At 40.3% G+C, this 25,120-nt stretch overlaps 1 protein-coding gene across 1 annotated transcript in view; it reads left to right on the top strand.

Annotated features, from left to right (window-relative positions):
- LOC139717623 (folylpolyglutamate synthase, mitochondrial-like) overlaps positions 1-25,120 on the top strand; it is a 74,261-nt gene that overhangs the window by 468 nt on the left and 48,673 nt on the right. The window contains exons 2-4 of the mRNA XM_071629129.1: positions 1,062-1,175; positions 9,372-9,490; positions 10,781-10,988. Coding sequence (XP_071485230.1) covers positions 1,062-1,175; positions 9,372-9,490; positions 10,781-10,988 — 441 coding nt within the window. The remainder of the gene's footprint in view (positions 1-1,061; positions 1,176-9,371; positions 9,491-10,780; positions 10,989-25,120) is intronic.

Raw genomic sequence — 25,120 nt, 5'->3', positions numbered from 1 at the left:
CTATACTTGAAATAGTAAGTAAATTGAAATATTGGAATGCAGTCACCGAGAACTCGTTGATGAACACTACTTCATTGTAGTCCTTAGTCACTTTAGATTTCATGAAGCAAGAATTTGCTTGAAATGAATTTAATGTTAGTTGGGGTTTTCTGGATGGTCTTACCATGAGTCCTCTGTGGATAAATAAATCCCAGTAATCTAAAGGATCTCTTTAAAAAAATGTGCAACTTATGTGCAACGTACCACCCACATATAGGAATACTTATCAAGTCTGAAGAGACAGGCTTACATTGACCAAGTTCCCATACCATCTCCAAGAATGTAATTTCGAAGAAGTTCTATGAATCATTGAAACAATAAAACCCCATACAAGCCTCTTGTTCCAGAGTTCTTCTACTCACTTCTGATATCTTGCTTCCTGCAGTATTGTGGAAATAGAAGCATTACCCCTCCCACTCCCCCCCCCCCCCCCCCAAAAAAAAACCAATAATAATGTCTCTACGAATGTTGATGTTTTGGCTGGCAGTTTTCAGGGCTTTGAGGCCTGCGACAGTATAAGCATAGTCACGTGATGTAAGGTTTTGTCCGATGGTCCCTTTTTAGATGTAATCAGCGGGTAGCAATGAACTGGTGATGTTCGTTATTGCGAAGATTCTTTAATCCGAAAATAATTCAGGGTTCGTTATTCCGAAGGTTCGTTTTTCCAAAACAGACAAATATTAAGCCCTACACCTATAATGTTCGTTAAATGGGGAAATTAAATATTGTTAGTTAACCAACGGAAGTCTTACACGAGCTTTATTTCGTTTTTGGATTAACGAACCCTCCGAGTGACGATATATATATATATTTCCATTTTCGCATTAAGGAACCATCGGAATTACCCGAACCGTCAGAATAACGAACCTCATTTCATTTTCGAATTGACAAACCTTTGGAATAGCGAACTTCTGCAATAGCGAGCTGTAACCTAATGGACGTACTACTGTACGAATTACATTTATTCTCACAATGATTACCCTCGTCTTTGTCTTTTTTGGGGGTTACATTTTGCATTCCAGACTTTCTTGGAGAGTCTTGGGAAGCTGATCTGTTTTACAGGTACTTACCTTCCCGACAGAAGACATGACAAGATATCTGACGGGAGAAAGTTCCTGGAAAGAGCCGGCATAACGGTAGTTACAACAGTCTTTCAAGGAAATCATCATCACTAGTTTTCTTTTACGTCTGAAGAATGTATTGTTGCACACATATCATGCACAATTCTGTTGTCATAGTGAACGCGACATATCGCTTAAAGATAATATAAAGTTTTGGTACCTCAAAAGTTTCCCTGAGTTTCCTTGTCTTAGTTTGTATTTCAGGTTAAAGTACCTTTCATGTAACTAACACTGTGAGACTTACTCGCCCCAAAGTGCTCTCATGTCTTAGTATTCATGCAATAATGGTTTCGTACAATACGTGTATATTGATTGTCGTGGTACCGCGTCGAGTCAAACAACGGCTCGTTCGAATTTTTCAGAGCCCGCTCTGCTCTGGTACGAAAATTTTATTGCATGATTACTAAGACATGAGAGCACTTTGGGGCGAGTAATTCTCACAGTGTTAGTTATATGAAAGGTACTTTAACCTGAAATACTGTCACAAATGTACACACTAGTAATTATGTACATGTATGATGTACTGTATGCATGGTTGTTTTAATGTGTATGTACACAGGTTGACCAGATTTATGGAGAACATTCTATGTGGTATAGATATAGTACATACAGGCTGACCAGATCAGTGGAGAATTTTCTAGGTGGTATGCAATGTAGCTATACAGTACATGCATGTAGCAGGAAATACATTATAGCTCACTCAATTTAGATTGATTTCACCCATTCCAGAATGTTCTGGGAAGTGCTAACATATTTGGCTGAGTGAGGCACTGTCCCTGTAGCCCAATGTGATTGGTAGTTATTCTTGGTAATGATGTTTTGTACATAGTTAGGCAGTGAGTCATCCAGGTTTCCTGGAACTTGGACTGGCTAGTAGGTTGGAGAGAGTTATAGAATGTGCTAGAAGGGGTTGAATGGATAGTATATAAGCCAGAGAAATTCTGCAGTAGGCAGAGTACCCAACACCTCTGCTCTGAGTGTTACGTCACTTCTGGCTCTGAAGCGACTTGTTATAGTCAGTCCTGTGTTACCTGCTGACCTGTTATGTTTGTGGAGATAAGGCCTGGGAGACATTTTGCCTGCAGAGAATTAATGTGCCTTCATTGGACTCCATATTTTAATGTCAATGGACATTGCTACGGCAAAGCTGTGACGGGCTGGATTCCTCGCTGGACACTATAAAGTGAATCATCATTCAATGCATCGACTGGACGTGGTCGTTGGATTCTGCACATTTCGCTGTGAACATTATACTGTGGATCTATTGTGGACATATACCCTGGATTTATAACGCGGACTATTGTAACCTGTGCCTCTGGATTTACGTCGAAGGAATCATTTATCGGTGCATCACGGATCATTCATTTGTGCATCAAGCATCGTATCTGGACACTTTCAAAGGATTACTTAATACGTGTAAGTGATTCCACTACCGATTTATAACTGTTTCTATTGATCATTGTACTGATGTGACGCCGATTACCAGTCTGTACCAACAATATCACTGTTAATAAACCGCCTGAACATCAGTTGATTGTTTCTTTTGTGCGATCATTCTCAGAGTGATTTTGGTCGTAACAAAATTGGGGGCTTGTGTCCGAGAAGTGAATTTAAAGCCAAAACTTATAATTTGGAACGTTCCGGAAGCCAGAATATTGGTACAGACAAAATACCAGTTGAGTTGATTGTTCAATTGTATATTGTGTGTAATACATTGTGACAATGTCAATCAGTACAATGGATGTTCAGGCATTTGTTCAGAGGACAGATTTGTCCCTCAAAGATTTGCAAAGGTTACGCAAATGTGATTTGACTGCTATTGCACAGCATTTAAGTGTAGATGTTCCACAAGGTGTAAGAAAGGCAGAGATTCTTGACTTGGTAGCTGGTCACATGGAGCTCAAAGAAGAAATTGACACTCCAGATCGAGCTCAAATTTCAGATCAAACACGGCTTGAGCTTGCTAAATTGCAACTGAAGGAGAAAGAAATGGAAATGAAGGAAAGAGAAAGAGAAAGAGAAATTGAAATGAGGAAACTTGAAATTGAAGAGAAGAAAATGGAGCAACAACTGAAATTGCGTGAGATGGAATTGACTCATGCACAGACTGTTGGAAATCGTAAAAGGGCTCCCTCTGAATTTGATTTGGCCAAGAACATTCGATTGGTGCCAAAGTTTGAAGAAAACAGAGTTGATGCATATTTTGTGTCATTTGAGAAGGTGGCTAACAGTTTGAACTGGCCACAGGAATTTTGGCCCTTGCTCCTGCAAAGTGTGTTTGTCGGCAAAGCAGCCGATGTGTACTCATCTCTCTCTGAAGAGCAATCACGTGACGATGCTACAGTCAAGAAAGCAGTGTTGAATGCTTATGAGTTGGTGCCAGAGGCGTACAGACATAAGTTCAGAAATTCGTACCGTAAACCAGGCCAGACACATGTTGAGTTTGCTCGTGAAAAAGAAATGATGTTTGATAGGTGGTACAGGTCCCTGAAAGTGGATCAGGACTTTGATAACCTACGTGAGGTTGTTCTCTTGGAAGAATTCAAAAAGAGTGTTGCTTTCAGTGTGAGGTCACATTTGGATGATCACAAAGTGACAAGTTTGCATAAAGCAGCCTTGATGGCTGATGAGTATGAGCTGACCCACAGAAATGACAACAGACCACCTTTCAGGAATTTCTCTGGAAACAAGAGAGACAAAATTCAGTCGAGCAATCCAAAGAATGCTGGTTCTGAAAAAGGCACGAGTTCTGAAACTTCATCGGCACCAAAGCCTCAATCTGACAAAGGGTCCAGTACAAGTGCAAATGTCATCAAATGTTTTCACTGTAACAAGACAGGGCATGTAAAGTCACAGTGTTGGAAGTTGCAAAACAAAACAAAGAAGGACTTGGGATTTGTCATGTCAAAAAGTGTCCTACCCGAAAACAGTGTCCCGTTCAGTGAAACACAGGCCGTTGAAAGTCAATCTCCCAAATTCAAAGATAGGATGAAGCAGGTGGATGAGAGCTATCGTAGCTTTTTGTTTGATGGTGAGGTGACCCCATGTACTTCTGGTGAGGCAGGTAAGCCAGTGGTCATCCTGAGGGATACGGGGGCCTCTCAGTCGTTGATGGTGGATGGTGGTATGACTTTTCCACCAGATAGTGCAGTGAATGCAAAAGTCTTGATTCAGACTGTTGATGGCAGTTATATGTCAGTGCCACTGTATAGAGTGGATTTGAAGTGTGACCTAGTTTCTGGTCCTGTGACTGTTGGAGTTGTTCCTGAGTTGCCTATGGCAGGCATTGACTTCCTGTTGGGGAATGACTTGGCTGGGGACAAGGTGGTTGCGTCTCCAGTTGTTTCTGAGCAGTTGCAGGAGGAGTTTCCTGGGATTTTCCCAGATTGTGTTGTGACTAGGTCTCAGGCTCGTAGAGCTGTTCAAGATGATGCGGATTTTGTTGATGTGGAGGAGAATTCCGGTGTTTGGTTGGCAGAAACCTTTTTCAAGGATTTGAATGATGGGGTTGCTGTATTAGGCTCCAAGGCTAACAGTGATGGGCTGTTTAGCAAGTCTTCCTTGGTTGAAGCACAGCAGGCAGACTCTGAGTTGAAAGGCTTGTCTCAGACGGCGTGTTCTGAGGCTGAGGCTGAAAAGGTCCCTGAGTGCTATTATGTCAAAGATGGCATTTTGATGAGGAAGTGGAGACCTCCCCATAGGCCAGCTGATGAGGATTGGACGGTGGTCCGTCAAGTTGTTGTCCCTCCTAGTTACCGCGGTGAGATCTTGAGGATTGCTCACGAGTTACCTGTTGGCGGCCATTTAGGCGTCAGAAAGACAAAGGATCGGATCATGAGGCATTTTTATTGGCCAGGGTTGAATGTGGATGTGGCTGAGTTTTGTAAGACTTGTCACACATGTCAGGTGGCTGGTAAACCACAGCATTCAGTGAAGCCGGCGCCATTGATTCCGATACCTGCGTTTGAAGAACCATTCAGTCGGGTTCTAGTTGACTGTGTTGGACCTTTGCCTAGGACTAGGTCAGGTCACAAGTACCTCTTGACAATCATGGATATGTCTACACGGTTTCCAGAGGCTATCCCATTGCGAAATATCACTGCTAAGACTGTGGTAGATGCTCTAGTGCAGTTTTTCACTAGGTATGGGTTGCCCAAAGAAGTGCAGTCTGACCAAGGGTCAAATTTCATGTCAGGCATATTTCAAGAGGTGATGTATCGTTTGGGTGTGAAGCAGCTGAATTCGTCAGCTTATCATCCCCAATCCCAAGGTGCGTTGGAGCGCTACCACCAGACCCTAAAGACAATGATTAGGGCGTTCTGTGAGGAGTATCCCGAGGATTGGGATAAGGGCATCCCTTTCCTGCTATTTGCAACAAGGGACTCCCCACATGAGTCGACGGGTTTCAGCCCATTTGAGTTGGTGTACGGTCATGAAGTTAGGGGCCCACTGAAGCTCATTAAAGAGAAATTCATGACTGAGGATGATGAGGTCCACCTACTTGACTATGTGTCAAAGTTTCGTGAAAGGCTTTCAAAGGCTTGTGAGGTAGCTAGGGAACACTTGAAAGTGTCACAAGACTCAATGAAGAGAAAGGCAGACAAAAATGCCAAAGCTCGAACCTTCAAATCAGGTGACAAAGTTCTTGTACTGCTGCCCATACAAGGTGAAGCACTGAAAGCCAAGTTCAGTGGCCCATACTGTGTCAAAAAGAAATTCAATGATCATGTGAACTATGTGATCAGTACGCCAGACAGACGCAAAGATCAGAGGGTGTGTCACGTAAACATGCTGAAAGAGTACTATGAGAGAAAGGCTAGTCAGCCGGTAGGTGTAACCCAGGTGGTAGAAGAAGAAGTAGATGAAGAGGGAGAAGCTCAAGATGAGAATGGAAGTGAGCCCTCTAGTGCCAGGTTGTCTAACTCAGAGATGTTAGGGAAAGTAGATGAGGCACTGAACTACCTACCTGAAAATCAGAGGAAAGATGTGACTAGTCTGTTACATGAGTACGAAGAATTGTGTAAGGACAAACCAGGCTGCACCCCTCTTGCTGTACATGATGTTGATGTAGGAGATGCTGACCCTATCAAGCAAAACCCTTACAGGTTAAACCCGATCAAATTGCAAAAAGTAAGGGAAGAGGTTCAGTACATGCTAGACAATGACATAATAGAACCGAGTAAAAGCAGTTGGAGCTCCCCAATCGTCATGGTGCCCAAACCGGATGGGTCTCAAAGATTCTGTATAGATTACAGAAAGGTGAATGCCGTGACGAAAACAGACTCTTTCCCCATTCCCAGACTAGAAGATTGCATTGACAGGGTCGGAAATTCTGCATATGTCAGTAAGATAGACCTTCTAAAGGGATACTGGCAAGTGCCCTTGACCGACAAAGCCAGAGAGATTTCTGCTTTTGCTACACCAGATGGCTTGTTCCAATGCAAAGTAATGCCATTCGGCATGAAAAATGCTCCAGCCACCTTCCAACGGCTGACGAACCAAATCATTGCCGGACTTGACAATTGTGTAGTATACATTGATGACATCCTAGTGTACAGTGACACGTGGGAGGAGCACATTACACACTTGCGGCAACTTTTTGATCGACTCAGGGAGGCTGGATTGGTGATTAATCTGGCAAAGAGTGAATTTGCAAAGGCCAAAGTGGTGTATCTCGGGTATGTGGTCGGTCAGGGACAAGTATTGCCAAGAGAAGCCAAGGTAGAGGCTATACTAGGCTTTCCCATCCCCCAATCCAAGAAGGAGTTGCTCAGATTTCTGGGCATGGCTGGTTTCTACAGGAAATTTGTACCGAATTTCAGCACTGTAGTCACCACCCTAACAAACCTGCTGAAGGGCAAGGCAAAGTACACCTGGACTGATGAGTGTCAAAGAGCCTTCGAGAAACTAAAGGCAGTCCTTGCTAATGAGCCTGTTTTGGCAGCTCCTGACTTCGCAAAGCCATTCAAGGTGGCAATAGATGCTAGCGATGTAGGAGTGGGAGCGGTTTTGCTCCAAGAAGATGAAGAAGGCACTGAACGACCAGTTAGCTACTTCTCCAAAAAATTGAACACATACCAGAAGAAGTACTCCACAATTGAGAAGGAGGCTCTCAGTCTCATCCTTGCCCTCCAGCAATACGAAGTGTACTTGACAAATAGCAAAGGGGAGATCATGGTCTATACTGACCACAACCCCTTGGTCTTTTTAGACCGGTTCAAAATGAAGAACAACAGGTTGTTCAGATGGAGCATGATGACGCAGCCATATGCACTCAAAATCAAACATGTGGCAGGCAAGAACAATGTAATTGCCGACGCTCTGTCAAGAGTGTAACATGAAGAGAGTATCAAAGGTGAAAAGTTTTCACCGTATATCATTTCCAGTGTATGTGTTTAGCATATTCATTAATGTGTGCAAAACAGTTTGATATGATTGTATAAGCTCTGAGAATCCAAGCAATATTATTGTAAATGGTATCCATGAAAAGATAACATGGAATTAATACAGCTATCCAAAAGGCATGTGATAGTATGTGATTATTGTAGCTTGACTTGGATTTTACCTCACATTCATTGTAAATAATAATGAAAAATTGTGAAGGTAAAAGAAACCCTTGCTACGGCAAGGCTTTCTTTTTCCCATGGGGGATGGTGTCACAAATGTACACACTAGTAATTATGTACATGTATGATGTACTGTATGCATGGTTGTTTTAATGTGTATGTACGCAGGTTGACCAGATTTATGGAGAACATTCTATGTGGTATAGATATAGTACATACAGGCTGACCAGATCAGTGGAGAATTTTCTAGGTGGTATGCAATGTAGCTATACAGTACATGCATGTAGCAGGAAATACATTATAGCTCACTCAATTTAGATTGATTTCACCCATTCCAGAATGTTCTGGGAAGTGCTAACATATTTGGCTGAGTGAGGCACTGTCCCTGTAGCCCAATGTGATTGGTAGTTATTCTTGGTAATGATGTTTTGTACATAGTTAGGCAGTGAGTCATCCAGGTTTCCTGGAACTTGGACTGGCTAGTAGGTTGGAGAGAGTTATAGAATGTGCTAGAAGGGGTTGAATGGATAGTATATAAGCCAGAGAAATTCTGCAGTAGGCAGAGTACCCAACACCTCTGCTCTGAGTGTTACGTCACTTCTGGCTCTGAAGCGACTTGTTATAGTCAGTCCTGTGTTACCTGCTGACCTGTTATGTTTGTGGAGATAAGGCCTGGGAGACATTTTGCCTGCAGAGAATTAATGTGCCTTCATTGGACTCCATATTTTAATGTCAATGGACATTGCTACGGCAAAGCTGTGACGGGCTGGATTCCTCGCTGGACACTATAAAGTGAATCATCATTCAATGCATCGACTGGACGTGGTCGTTGGATTCTGCACATTTCGCTGTGAACATTATACTGTGGATCTATTGTGGACATATACCCTGGATTTATAACGCGGACTATTGTAACCTGTGCCTCTGGATTTACGTCGAAGGAATCATTTATCGGTGCATCACGGATCATTCATTTGTGCATCAAGCATCGTATCTGGACACTTTCAAAGGATTACTTAATACGTGTAAGTGATTCCACTACCGATTTATAACTGTTTCTATTGATCATTGTACTGATGTGACGCCGATTACCAGTCTGTACCAACAATATCACTGTTAATAAACCGCCTGAACATCAGTTGATTGTTTCTTTTGTGCGATCATTCTCAGAGTGATTTTGGTCGTAACAATACAAACTAAGACAAGGAAACTCATCAGGGAAACTTTTGAGGTACCAAAACTTTATATTATCTTTGACATCATTATCTCCTATTGCTGAACCTCCATCACTATGTTGAAATTTATACATGTATGGCAAATCTTGCTGACGGTAGGCCTATGCCATACTGCCACAATCAACTGAAAGTGTCTTTGAGAAACTCTTGCTACAATGGAAGATGTAAATGTTATTTTAATACACAGAAGGCAACTCGGAAGAAAGGAGTGATTAAAGAACTCGATATAGTTGGGATTTTAGTGATGTGCTAAATTGTTGATCTCATCTGAATCTATTTCATGACTAATTTAAAATTTGTAACCAACTACATGTAATTGGTTGTTCACGTCCGGCTATGTGTTATTCAAGGCAACCAGAGATGGAACGGTTTATCAAACAGGAAATCAATGTACGATTGATTTTATGCAGAAGGAGGTGTTGAACACACTGTCCTGCATTCACGTAGCTGGGACCAAGGGCAAGGGGTCAACCTGTGCTTTGACAGAACGTATTCTCAGGACCTGTGGATACAAAACTGGACTTCTGACGTAAGGATACATTTTTCCTCTCTGTGGTCACCTTATGTATTCTGGTGTTTCGTTACTTTTGATGTCAACACTGAAAACCATGTATGATGTATCAATGTATTAATTTTTTTTTTAATCAATACTTTGTTTTTTATTTCTTTTTTTTCAAGAAACTGATACTAGTAGCTATTATCTTTACATTCTATTATTCCCTAAGCAGTAATTTTTCGTCTTCTCTCTCTCTCTCTCTCTCTCTCTCTCAGGGCCGGCGCAAGTAATGAATAGGAATACATAGAGGGTCTATAACCCTCTGCCCTGAACCTTTTTTTTTTTTTTTACCCCGGAAGTGGCACCAGAAATAGAAATTCCCCGCCCCCTCTCCTTGAAAAACCAATCGAACTTTCATGTTATTTTTTCTTCAATCATCTCTCCCTTATATGCGTTCAAATGTCTATCCTCTTTTGTTTTCTTTTATGATAAACTTCATAATGCTTCATCCCTCTGTTTTTTTTTTTATTATTAAAAGAAAAAGGTTGTCGGGGGCATAGAGTTATTCGCTGGTACACTAGTTATACTCACATTTTTAGTGTTAAGGGGGAAATCCAGACCAAACATAAGTTAACCTGATAAGAAAGAGTAAAATCTGCTCTCAAATCTAATCTCAAATCTACTTAAAAGTTCAACTGTAACAATTTGACTGAAATCGGATGAAAAATAAGGAGGTTACGACACTTTGAAGTTTTGGTAATTTCTGCAAAACAGTTCTTTTGCAGTGGATATGAATATGGTTATGAGTGAGCTACCCATGCCATGACCTCATATAATTTTCCATTTTCAAAATCAATTTTCATAACTTCTTTATTTTTTATCCGATTTCGATCAACATGATTGTGACCATTGAACTCGTAATATCTTACTCCTTCTTATCAGACTAACTTATGATTGGACTGGATTTCCCCTTTAAAGACTTGTCGAAATGCACAGCTTTTGCATCGCTCGCGCCAGTCTTCGACCAGTCCAAACGGGGTCGACTTGATAGGTCTGGCTCAAAACATGTTCAGGCCCCTTTTTTTTCCCCGATGGAAACTACTCACATGAACAATCATGATTTCACTATGGATACTACGCAGCTTATCAGAGATAAAATTATTGCAAATGGATTTTGAATTCTGAGAATTACACATGTACACACACACTCAAATGTGATGGAATAATAAGTATGTTTATATATATATATATATATATATATATATATATATATATTTATTTATTTATTTAATTATCTTAAACATTCCATTCTTTCTTTTTTAGTTCACCACCACTGGTTGAAGTGAGGGAACGAATCCGCGTTGGCGGTGCAGCGCTCCCCCGGGCAAAGTTTGCTCGTTACGGGATCGACTTCCTCAACATGATCCAGACGAATGCTCATATAAATGAGAAGGACCCAGTATTTGCCAATGAAATCGGACCCTACCAATTGTTAACGCTTTTGACATTTTACGTTTTTCTGCAAGAGAAGGTTTGTTGGTTGTCCTTCTTTCCATTGCATTGCTTTTCTCAAATGAAAGTAAGAATTGCCAAATCACATACTAATGTAATCAGAACGTCACAACTAGTTAGTATACTTTTAGAATAGTACTAATAACTTACCAAGGCTTGGGTTTGGAAAGCCTTGAATGAATTTATTAGTACACACTGAAATTAGTGACACAACAAACAACAGGACTGATGATGCATCGACAGGTAGGAATCAGGATAATTTGTGATGCGCTCCGTCGGAATGAGTCAAAAGTCGCAAAAAATGAAATCGTAGTTATGCCTATATGTGAATTCTACAGACTCTAAGCTTTACACTGATATGTAATACAACTCATTTCGACATCCCTATAGATCATTAAAACGAATATCAACTATGTTCATGACGTCAGTCCATTTTCTAAATAACGGAGAAAATCGTTCTCAAAGTTCAGGCTATGTTCAAGCTCACAACCTGTTTCTTTCACGGGACGAAACAATACGACAGTCCCGCTTAGCGACGGCGTTTACGCTCCATCGCACGTACTACCGTATAAGGCGATAGCTTGGTTATGTAAGATAATTAACCAATCGCAGGACAGGTCTATCATTAACAAATCTGACCAATACGGCAGCCCGAATGTAAACTTCGGCGCGTTTGTGTCCGTGCCGTTGCCGCCGCATGAATGAGTCGGTACGCGTTGCGTGTCGGCTGCGTTGTGGTTTGCCGCAAGTTTTTAACTCACAAACAATAGGAAACAGTAGAAAGAAAAAAAGGCACGCAATGCGTCTTACGAGAAGCGTCTTTTAGCGAGGGCGTTGATCGCTTCCATTCTCCTCCCATGTTGTTGTCAATGGAAACTAAAGAGGATGCGTTTAGCAACTACCAATACCTAAATATAGAGCCTGAGAACCTATTGTAAGCGGGCACGCAATGCGTCTTACGAAAAGCGTCTTTTAGCGAGGGCGTTCATCGCTTCCATTCTCCTCCCATGTTGTTGTCAATGGAAACTAAAGAGGATGCGTTTAGCAAGTACCAATACCTAAATAGAACCTGAGAACCTATTGTAGGCGGGGTTCAAAAGACAGCATCGGTAGAAAAAGTCAATGACGTTAATTAACGATAGTCGTCTTTTTAGATCGTGTTCTTTGCGTGTACTAAAAACCCTCAAATTACGCACATGGTCGTAATGTTGCAGAGCATCAAAGACTGCTTTCGCGTCTGTTCTGCTGCAGCTGTATACAGCCGTAACATTCTGAATTCCCGCCATATTAGGCACATTTCCTTTATAGGCGTTGCGTGCACAGTAATCATCGCTTATCACGCTTGCCAATGCTGCACATATTATACGTATATCAGAAGCAAAGGTTGATGTAGGCTTGACAGCTTCACGTTGGGTTTACAATGATTGTATCATAAATATACTTCTTATTCTCAGTCACTTCTGTAATACCATAGCATATAAAAAAACATTAACTTGTAGCTTAAGCTGATTTTTTTTTTTTACATCACTTTTGCAGTTGGAGTTTGGAGTATAGATAATAATACTGACAAATATTCGGAATTAATACTTAGGCCTTCTTCACTTCGTTTTATATTCACAAACCTTATTAGAAAAAATGATTGCTTGATTACTTTCGGGTAAAGGAACCACCGGAAAGGAACCGCATTTAATTTTCTTGTTAACGAACCTAAGCTAATAGCGAACCATGTTTCCTTGTGTGATTAACGAACCTTCAGAATAATCCATTGTATTAACCCCCCCCTCCCCCAAGGATAAAAAAACACATTTCAATGCCATGCGTTGTCAATAGTGATAAAAGGCCCGTTTTTATTTCGTAGTGTGTCTCAGTACTCCTGTGCTTACTTTTAAGGATGTGCCTCTCTTATATAGTGATTGCGATTGATGTTCAACTATTTCTTTCAGGCTTGAACAGGAAGAAGCTAAAATTCAGGCAAGGAGACGAGTTTTCTTCCATAAGATACAATCATTAAGACATACATCTATTCCCGAAAGTTGTGTGATTGCTTATGTGCTGAAGAATTGTGTCCATTACATGAATCAGGCACTATACAAAACAGTTGAAATCTACTGAAAGTCGAACTTCGTGTTTTTTTTTTCATTTCCATTTAAAGCGGGGATAGACTAGAATTTAGTTTCTCTATACTGGCAGGAGACATTACATTTTTCCAGTACATGCTCCGCATTTGAACAGTCGCCATATTTTCGTGGTCAGAATCAGATAATGGACAAATGATATATTATGAAAATGAAAATACAAAACAACGAACACGCCATATGTACAAACATTATGAACTTCAATGAATTAAACTTACTTGTGATATTCTGCATAAAAAACAAGCACGCCGATCAAATAATTCAGTAGAATTAATAGAACACACAGCGATGTCATGCACGGCAGATCAAATTAAGTTCAGTTGGTGAGAAGCTAAATGAAGTTAAAAAGTTGACTTCTTTTCGTTTCTCTTTCAATTCATGAAGACAGAATTACATTGTATATCTAATGAAGAGGATTGTCTCTGTTGCGAACGATTGCCATATATAACACTGTTAGTCTTCTGCGCAAAATCCGAATCCCTAAAATACTTTAATTTTTGCTTGATAATGTAATAACCCTGCTTATAACTTTATAAAGGACTCGCAAATTCAAAGTTTCAACACGTATACTAAAGCATTATATTGTACACTGTGTATTTTTATTAAAAAAAAACAAACATTTTGAATGCGTTGTGTGTTAGCATGTTAATAGCATCAATCTGCCTTTTATTTTCCGTACGTAAAGCGCACAGAAACGTAACGAAACGTTACCAAATACAGTGAAATGCATTGTACGGCGTGGCACTATCATTAGAAGTAAATCCCATTCCTTTTTATTTTATTTGCTTGAAGCAGTCGTCAAACCATTTTCGCAGCGACATCACTTAGGAATTAGAATGTATGAAGATAATCGTTACTCATTTATTCTGCGCTACTGACATAGCATTTACATTTTCCAACTTTTATTTTTATTTATTTATTTATTTATTCAGTTTTCTTTACCCAGGGTAGCCCCATCAGTGGTTTAAACACTGTTATCCTAGGGGGCCCTGCAACAGAATGACAAAATATAACAGTTCAACAAACACAAAATAACAAATCAAGGACATTCCTTTTTACATCATAACATCAACACAATATCAATATTCTATATAAATGAAAAAATGCAAAGTTAATCGTTGACGATGATAATACACAAACTCATATTATTTGAGAAAAAAATACCTTAACATTAAACAGGAATATCAAAAATACCCGAATTCTACCCCAAGTGAGATACGTATGCTCTTACGAACGCTTGAAGAGAGGTGGCGTTTCGGACTTCAGCGGGGAGCTGATTCCAAATACATGATGCATAGTGTGAAAACGATTTTTTTCCGGCTTGAGTTTTAACTTGTGGAATTATGAGACCATTATAACTTGTGTTTCGCGTACGATATGAATGTATGCTACCAAGAGGCGTGATGAGTTCTTGCACATATTCGGGCATGTTGCCATGAAGTGTCTTAAAGACTGCTTTACAAGTGTTCAAACGCCACCTCTCTTCAAGCGTCATCCAATATTGACATGCAGTATTATGTTACTGTATGGTTACGATTACGAATGTTGGTTATGAATTCAAAAGACTGGTTTATTAATTGAACTATAAAGGTAATAGCTGTTTTGAAAGTAGTTCGATGCAAGTTCAAAACGCAATCGAAGTCATCGTCATAGGGGGAACTGATAGCTCTAGAAAACTTGTTTAGGCTAGTAAAGATTGCCGTACGCAATCTTTGTAGAAAGTTTTGACCTAGGCCATCTTTCGAGTATTTTGAGAAATTATATAAAGAATTATTTGTTTTGATTATGTCAAGAATTAGTTTGAACTATGAGAATAAAAAGGCACGGTTACCCAAACAATGTCGTGGTTCGATTAGACATGATGGGTAAAGTGAATTCATGACTTGACTAATCCTTACTGAATTGATGATCACTTCTGTAAACCATCAGTTATGTCTTGTAGATGATACCTCTGTAATCGTAGTCAAAATTCTTTTGAGGCGATCACGTTTGATAATCAAAGTAAGAGATTACAATCGGCCGTGCGGATGTATATGATTGCCATGTTTACATGTCTGATTTCTGTAAACTATGTTATATTTAAATTTAAGTTCCCTTCCCTCGATAAAAGTTGTTTTGGGTTTTCGCTATAGGCATTTATTAGGAAACGCTGTAAAAACGACAACAAATGCCTACTATACGGGTCTAGGAACAGTACCCCCTGAAAAACCACCCTCCGGATAACTACCACCCGGATAATTACCCCCCAGGACAATTCCCCCCAAGGGCAACTACCCCCCGGACAACTACCCTCCAAGGGCAATTACCCTCCAGGGTAATTACCCCCTGGGACAACTACCCCCAGGACAACTACCCTCCTAGGGCAATCACCCCCAGGGCAATTCCCCCTTAGGAAACCTACCCCCTGGATAACTACCCCTCGGATAACTACCCCTGGATAACTACCCCCGCGGATAACTACCCCCTGGATAATTACCCCCCGGAAAACTACCCCCTGGATAGCTACCCCCTGGAAAACTACCCCCTGGGTAACTACCCGCAGGAGAACTACCCCCCGGATAACTACCCCTCGGATAACTACCCCCGGATAATTACCCCCGGATTATTACCCCCGGATAATTACCCCCCGGATAATTACCCTCCGGATAACTACCCCCCCCCCCCCGATAATTACCACCAGGATAATTATCCCCAGATTAATTACCCCCTCCTCCGATAACTAGACCCCAGATAACTTCCACCCGATAACTACCCCCTCCGATAACTCCCCATGGATGATTACCCCGGATAAGTAGGCCTACAACTTCCCCTCCCCTATAACTATCAAGAGGAAAATTACCCCCAGGACAGTGCACCACGTCAATTACTCCCTGGGTAACTACCTCCCGGGTCACTGCCCCCACCCCCACCCCGACTCTTACTTTTAATAAAAAGGATATCATTACTACAGAAAACGAAGTTCTTTGTATTATTTGCCAGGAATCACGGAGATGCCATACTGATACATCATCTTATGAAAACAACATCTTAAGGATTTACGATTTGTATCGTTTGCATTTAGGACGATTTATGTACAAGCTTAATTTCTCCCTGTGTATTCTAGTAGAGCGGTTAAGCCCTCAAAATCACGAGAATTGTGCAAAATTTGACTAAAGTATGAAACTTTCACCAGTGTTAGTACATACCATAAGATTCATTTTAAGATCGGGAGGTAAGTCTGATTTGACCTCTGATGACCTCCAGAGGTCAATGAACTTTAAATATCAGAATATTGATGTTTGGAGGCATTTGTGAATGACAGGCTTAGATCTTGGTTACGCTGCACTAAATATGCATTTGTACTACAAATCTTCTGATTCCACAGGGCATTGACAGGTTTCTACCTTTGACCTCTGATGACCTTTAGAGGTCAATGACCTTAAAATACCGTAATATTGATCTGTGATGTTATTAGTTAATGATAAACATGGTTAAGATGTGCAAAACAAGCATATCTGTTTTGCAATGAAACTGTCTTCATATTCCAAAGAGCAAAGACAGGTTTCTAACTCTGACCTCTGGTGACCTTTTAGAGGTCAATGACCTCAAAATATCATAATATTGATCTGTAGTGTCATTAGTTAATGATAAACACGGTTAAGATGTACAAAACAAGCATATACCTGTTTTACAAGAAATTGTCTTCATATTCCAAAAAGCACAGATAAGGCTCTACCTCTGACCTCTGGTGACCTTTAGAGGATGTACAAAACAAACACAATTGTAGCCCAGATGGCTACTAGCACGTGTTTATAATAAAGAATAAAATATAATAGAATAGAATAGAATAGGATAGAGAGTAAAGGAAAACAACACTGCAGTCCTTTTCCTAGCCCTTTTTACACTTGTGTTTCTTAACCCGGACTTTCTCTGACCCAGGACTATCGTTAGTCCCGTATCAATTGTTTCAGCTTTTTACACTGGCCAATCAGTCCCGTACTATCTCTTGTCCGGGGCTAAGGAGAAAACTGACCTTTTTACACTCGTATTTCTTAGCCCCGGACTTTCCAAACCACATTAATATTCATGATTACGCTGTGCACTGTACACGTACACGCACGCACCGGCAGCACTTGATTACCTCGTTTCTGATTCGTCAGTGGGGGTCGGACTTCGTCTCCGTTGCTTAGCCCCGGATTATTTTTTCGTTCTGTTTACACTCACTTGCTTGGCACCGCAATTGCGGTGCTAACCCTGCTATTTTGCAGGGCCAGATAGTACGGGATTATCGGTGGGGCTAGCCCACTTTGGCAAAAACGAGTGTAAACAGTGGGCTAAGGATAGTCCCGTACAAGCGGTGGGGCTCAGCCCCCCCCCCCCTTAGCCCCACCTTTGGTACGGGACTAAGCAAAAATTTACAAGTGTAAAAAGCCCTTATGAAACCGTTTATGTTCCTTCCAGCTATTTCCTTTCTTTTGTGTGTGTGTGTCAAAACCACCTCTTCCAAGAAAAGTCTATGGTCATAGGAATTTATGAGTTTGATGTTGGCTACTTTCCCCGCTAGTGGTCAGCACTCTCCATCCCCAAAGATCCGCGCCAAATTACGGGGAATGACGTGATGACTTGTTTTTGCCCTCTGATCCCCAAACATAAATGACCCTCTGAGCTGGAAGGTGGCCCTCCTGCCAGAATTTATCCCTCTATTTTAGCATTTATTGTTTAGTGGAGTGGGTCAAACAGGAACTCCAAAGACAAATTCAGGGATAATGACCCAGAACAACGATGACGTTGGTTGCCATAAGGACACTAATATTCATTTGGTTTATCATTTTGATATCCAAGAAACAATAAAGTCTTTACCAGTGGTTACAGAGAACAAGTGAATGAAGAAACTAAAAGACAGTGGGCGAGTTAATCAGAAATTGAGATGAATCATAGAAAATTGAGTTTTCACAGAAACGAATAGGAGGAGCAAATTGAACATTTGACCGGTAAGAAATTAATTTCCAGTGAACGCCACACCCCAATGTAAGATTGAGCCAATGAAATGCTTTAGGGAAAGGAAGTTTGTTAGTAAATTAGTTATAAAAAAACATGTCTCAGCCGAGAAATCAGTTAGAGTGGCAAGCACAGTGGGAGCGGCTTCACACTATGTAGTGAAGCAAAGACTGCAGAGTATTTTGGAATTTTGAGGAAACTTTGAGAATAGTTGGAGACCACAGAGATAAAGTCAGGTGTTCCCCTTTCTTGGTACATCATGCCCCCTCCCCCCTCCAAGTCAACCAACTAATCTTTATCGACGCCGAATGCACCATCGACCTAAGCTGTGAATGTGATGAGGATCTGACTGTCATGACTGAACCGGCGAGCCAGCAGGACATGTTAGGAAAAAACTAGGAGTCACGATAGCACAAAAACTTTGGTTTACGCCAATTTGGAGTGCAATTACAAACTCCAAATAGTCAACTGGTTGTCATCGGAGATGTTGAAGCGCCCTGTCAGACTGATACAAAGTGGAGAGTGATGGTGACGAAGAGAATAGGCCCTACTGACAGCGTGACGGCAAGACCGCTCAACGGACGGCCCATGCAGTCACACTGACGAGATCGACAATGACATGCAGACGAGACCTCATTCGTCGACCGAGAGTAATCATTAAGAGGAATGACTTTAATTTACGTTTGAAGATATTTCAAGAGATGTAGTAGTCTGACATGTTATAGGGCAAATTATTTTCATTCTACTCTTTGCAGGTCTTGTGAACATCCGCTTGTATATTAGCGAAGAACTGTTCGAGTACGTGGACAGTGATAAGTAGGCCCTATAAGTCACTCTGTCGAGTAAATTATATATGAACCAAATGCTTCTTTTTGAACATGTATTGTGTTGAAAAGTTCTTGGTAATTCTTTTCCAGGCAAAATGTGTACATGAAAATTCCGATGTTAAAATGCATGTGATGGGAAATGTAAACAGTATGTGCGAATGCCTCTATTATGTTTCCTGCTATACTTGTTTGTTAGTGGGGAAAAGAAAAGAAAAGAGAAGTCTCGCTCTACCACGACTACATACTACAATGCCTACGGATATCTTTGTTTCACATTGTTAGTGGGGAAAAGAAAAGAAAAGAGAAGTCTCGCTTCATGAGAGATGTTCAGATCCCGCTCGACACCACAACGTCTACGGATGTCTAGGCTGAAGGTGGGTTTGAATGTCTTATAGGGCCGATAGAGCACTAACAGTAAGTGCAGATTAATTGGCACGCTAAAATGCATGTGATGGGAAATGTAAACAGTGTGTGCGAATACCTCTATTATGTTTCCTGCTAAACTTGTTTGTTAGTGGGGAAAAGAAAAGAGAAGTCTCGCTCTACCACGACTACATACTACAATGCCTACGGATATCTTTGTTTCACATTGTTAGTGGGGAAAAGAAAAGACAAGAGAAGTCTCGCTTCATGAGAGATGTTCAGATCCCGCTCGACACCACAACGTCTACGGATGTCTAGGCTGAAGGTGGGTTTGAATGTCTTATAGGGCCGATAGAGCACTAACAGTAAGTGCAGATTAATTGGCACGCTAAAATGCATGTGATGGGAAATGTAAACATTATGTGCGAATACCTCTATTATGTTTCTTGCTAAACTTGTTTGTTAGTGGGGAAAAGAAAAGAAAAGAGAAGTCTCGCTCTACCACGACTACATACTACAATGCCTACGGATATCTTTGTTTCACATTGTTAGTGGGGAAAAGAAAAGAAAAGAGAAGTCTCGCTTCATGGGAGATGTTCAGATCCCGCTCGACACCACAAAGTCTACGGATGTCTAGGCTGAAGGTGGGTTTGAATGTCTTATAGGGCCGATAGAGCACTAACAATAAGTGCAGATTAATTGGCACGCTATCTTTTGAAGAGAAACAATACTTTGTTTCACAAAAAATGAAAAAGCAGAAAAAACAACTGATAATCATCCGCTCATGTAAAAGCAAGCAGAAGTTTTTCAAAACATTTTAAGAGGCATATTTGTGAGTTACAGTCTGTTAAACATGCCAATACACTCTGAAAAACAAATTGAAGGCCACCTTCAATAGGCCACCTGCAATACAGCCTCGCATTTTCGGAACAGGAACTGATTCCACGTAAAATACATAAACATGTATTTTGATTTTTCCATGCATTTTTCCCATATCATTACACACAATCATTACACACGTATACTTGATATGGTGTTCAGCTCACTGTGTGCAGACTGAGCACGACCTGATAATTCAGAACCTCTGCCTGAGAAAGGAGTGTAGAATATCCCGCGATTCAAAAAGAACCTTTCTTATCAGCTCGTGCATCCTGTACTCTATGTGCAATGCACTCATCATAGAGACAAAAGCTTGCCTTCACCCAAACTGTTTAGATATTGCCATTGGAAGACTCTGATGATCGCATACAGTGGCTGTGGACCTATAAGAACGCTGGTCTGACTACAGGATGTCTATCCAGTTTAGTCGTGGAGGAGATCTGTGTGCCGATCGCGTGCTTCACTGAAGACGCAGATGCTGCCCTGTCTTAAAAGAGATCGAGGGTATAGATCTAGACCAATTTCAGCAGGTTACACTGAATCACCACTTGCTGGCAGAGAGTCTTTACCGGATCATGCAGGTGATATTACCCGCTGCCAGCGTACCCTGATTCACACATATGATGCAAACCGGATGGCGGCATATTGGAAACAACCAATATTTGGGCATGGGGGCACAACTCTTGGCCAGGCCCAAGTGTTAAGGAGTATCGAGCATAAAGAAGACAATTAGAGTAAATAGTAGTTCCACTCCTATTTGGAATTGAGGTTCCTAAACAGGTCATTGAAAAAATGCCCAAAATTGCCTGACGTAATGACCCAACTTAATTGGATGACAATAGCAAGTTGCAAGACACAGGGTTGCTTCATGTGGAATGCATGTTATGCCTCACAGTATGTCGCCTTCCAAATGGTCCATGACGTCACTGTATGCTCCTGGACCATGAGTCATTCACTGGAACCATACAGCCCACGAGCTTGACACTGACCAACACAGGCCCGCCAGCTGGAAACTAGGTAGCATTGCCCATGAGCTTGACACTAAGGCAAACCAGGCCCATACGAATCCGACACATGGAGGGGGGGGGGGGGGGAGGGGGAGGTCCACAAGACCTACACTGAATAGATTAAGCTTTCTGATGTAATACATATATTAATCTCGTGGGCTTTGTTTTCCTCGAGTGTCGAGCTCGCGGACCGCACAGCTTGTGGGCCTATTATATTTGATGCCGAGCTCATTGACCTTGTTTATCTAGTGTTTAGGTCACGGGATGTATGACTCGTGGGCTGCGTAACTCATGGGCTGTACGAGTCGGGTTGTTTGACTCGTGACGTACATCGCTGATGAGGTGGGCCTGTTGTTTTCTGGTTAGCATCTGTCACCCTTTCATCCAGTTCAAGGGACTTTGCCATATGCCTGTTCACAAACTATTAAGCATCAACCCAAAATATGGTACTCCTCTCCCCACCTTCCATGTTTAAGCGTACAAATTTTGTCCAGTGCAAATTGGATAATGTTGCATATAATTTCATGCAAGCTATAGTCTGCATAACTTACCCAAACAAATATTATATTTGAGGTCACTACCATCACTGAAGACACGTAAGCTTCATTTCTGAAATAATTGACCGCTCACATTCCTCAGACCTGTTACTATGAACCAATGCTTTAAAGTGGAATGTGCATACATACTTTGATTATAACGTCAAGGCGTGATTTGTACATGATTAAACATTTAGGATTAAACCAATGAAGCCAAACATCAATACTTGCAATCCTACACAAATTTTTAGTGATATTCTAAAAGTCTGACCTCACATTGTCCTTAGAGGTCAAAGTTGGATGTACTCAGGGTAATGACCAATGTTCTGTGGAATGAGAAGACACTTCTTATACTATGGAGTATATGCTAATAGCATAATGCATGATTGCACACCAGGTAAACAGTTAACCATTGAATATACATCAAATATCAATATTTTGATATTTTGAGGTCATTGACCTGTCACAGTCCTCAGAAAGGCAGAGACGCGTAAATAATTTCCCTTGATCTGAGGAATAGGAAAAAGATTCAGTTGTAACACAAATTAATTTTTAGGACAGCGTTATGTTTATCATCAACCAATTGCACCAAATATCAACATTCTGATAATTTGAGGTGAATAATTGACCTCTGGAGGTCATTAGAGGTCAAAGGTAGAAACCTGTCAAGGATCTATGGAACATGAAGACAATTCCAATGTAACAAAAATGAGTTTTTAGTACATCATTACCATATTCAAAATTAATCAATGACGCAAAATGTCATTTTCTATCAAATTTTGAGGTCATTGACCTCTGGAGGTCATCAGAGGTCAAAGGTAGAAACCTGTCAGGGTTCAATGGAACATGAAGACAATTTCACTGTAACGGAAAAGAGTTTTAGTACATCATTACCATATTTAACATTAATCAATGACGCAAAATATAAATTTTTATCAAATTTTGAGGTCATTGACCTTTGGAGGTCATCAGAGGTCAATTCAGACTTACCTCCCGATCTTAAAATGAATCTCGTAACATGTACTAACACTGGTGAAAGTTTCATGCTTTAGTCAAATTTTGCACAATTTTTCGGCTTATCTACTCTACTATTCTGACTCTATGTTCATAAAACACGAAGCTGTCCCTTCATATCCTACCCGGTAATCCAGTAAATGTCAATGCCTTTCACCAAAACTATTTTCGCTAAATCTGTATTTTCTTTTACTGTTCCGAAATTTCGGATTTCTCTTGATAGTATAGTATAAAAGAAGTTTTAAAGGGTATGTACAGTTCTGGTCGAGGTGAGAATTTTGCTTTTAACGTTTTGCGAGATATTCAGAAAGCACTCTATGAGATGTCAAAGATCATGCAATTCTAAGGGGTATCAAAAGTTTATTTGATAAAAATCGGTTTTGAAATGGCTGAGATATCCAAAAACAAGGTGAAACAAAGAGATCCTAATAAAGGTGGGGCATGTCGCCTTTTATTATCACTTTTTTTGGATATCAGCCATTTGAACACCAATTTTCATCAAATAAACGTTGAATCCTTTTAAAAATTACATGCTCTTTCATATTTCATGAGATGTTTCTCACTATCTCACCGAAGAATGTTCAAAACATGAATCCCCACCTCAACCAGTACTGTACAGTCCCTTTAAGTTTGAATGCCTTTACCATTGAATTAAAGACATTTTGAAGTAAATGTTACACTTCAGAATGAGTTATTCTTTTTGCAATATTTTTTTAGCCACAATGGTTTACAACAACTCCATGTAACACTTCTTTATTTTGAGGAGCTTATATCTCATGCCTCACGTGCCCTGGTTTTGACCCATCATCTTCCTCTTCCCTCTCGCTTTTCTCTGTCCACCGTGAAGGTAGTCTATTCCTGTCATTCATTACTCACCTTTCCTCTTTCTCTCATTACAAGGGATTTATCTCGTGTGTTCATGTGCAATGCACTCCCGTTAAAACGAAATGCTCAGGACCGGCAGTTTTGTTTTTGTTTTTTGGTTTTTTTTTCGTTTTAACGAAATTTCATTATAACCGAACAAATATAATATGCAATGTATAAGGAAAAGAAGGAAACCACGCATAAAAAATTTTGTTTGTTGAATCCTCATACGGTGGAAAGCTATGTGAGATGGGAGAATACCTTTTTAATTTCGTTTAAATATTACATTTTAAAAAGAGCATAAAGTTGTTTGTGTTGTCACACATGTGGAGAAAATGACGGTGTAGGATTTGGTTACAGTTCGCTATTCCAAAAGTTCTTTTCTTACTATAAAAGTACGTTACTCCGAAGGCTCCTTATTCCGAAGTTTTGCCATTCCCGGGATTCCGATGGTTTGTTTATCTGAAGTTTCGCATTTCTGAAGAATCATTATTCCGAAAGTTCATGATTTAGATCAAAATAATATATTTTTCATTTTCCCAAGGTTCGTTGATCTGAAAATGAAATGAGGTTCGTCATTTTGAAGGTTTATAAATCAAAAAGTGAGAAAGGTTCACTATTCAGAAAGTCCTTTGTTCCGAAGGCTTTTTCATCCGAAAATGAAATAAGGTTCGTTATTCCGAAGAAATTTTGTTAATGAAAAAAAAATGAGAAAGGTTAGTTATTTCGAAGATTTATTTATCTTAAGACGATTATAAGGATTGCAGTTCTTAAGTTTTGTTAGTGTACTCTCCTTTTTTCACCATGCATTAACGATATTTTTGTAATGTTCCGATTAACGAACGTTTTGAATTCCTATCATGTTCGGACTAACGAACCGTATAAGAATGAGAATAACGACCATATTTTATTATCGGATTAACGAACCTTTGTTATGGAATAACGCCAAAATGTGCTTAATATTTCATTTCCGAACTATTACGGACATTTAGTTGTATCAGAATCTGTGTTTTGTATTAAAGGACTTCGGAACAATGAAACTAACCTTATCTGAATTCAGATTATTGTATTACAATAATGCAAGTTCCCCTCGGAAACTATGCGTGATACACGGAGTGAACATTCAATGATGCGTTCGCTCATGCAGAGACGCTTTAAAAATGCTTGTTCCGCTACGCATTTTCGAATGCGATCCGCATTTCGTTAAAACGGAGCACATTTCCTTTATTTTTCTTTGTCAGTGGTGCTCAGAAAATACTTCGTGATAACGAAAATTTTGTTATAACCGTCTTCGTTATAAGCGAATTGTGTACCATAGACTTTAATGGCGATAATTTGGGGACCAGAAGTTTTGCTTCGTTAGAACGAAATTTCGTTATAACCATGTTCGTTGTAATGGGAGTGCACTGTATCTTTATTTGTGTTCTTCGTCTCTGTCTTAATTTTCTCTCTTTGCATTGTTTCATCAATTTTGTAACTATTTTACTGTTATACCGTTAACGCTCATTTCAGAATTGCCCTACTGCATCATTGGGCATTAACAACTAGT

The sequence above is a fragment of the Diadema antillarum genome, unplaced genomic scaffold (assembly GCF_040938485.1).
Source record: "Diadema antillarum isolate AM-2024a unplaced genomic scaffold, OU_Dant_1.0 scf00000078, whole genome shotgun sequence".
Lineage (NCBI taxonomy): Eukaryota > Metazoa > Echinodermata > Echinoidea > Diadematoida > Diadematidae > Diadema > Diadema antillarum.
This window is presented reverse-complemented; position numbering and strand designations above follow the sequence as displayed.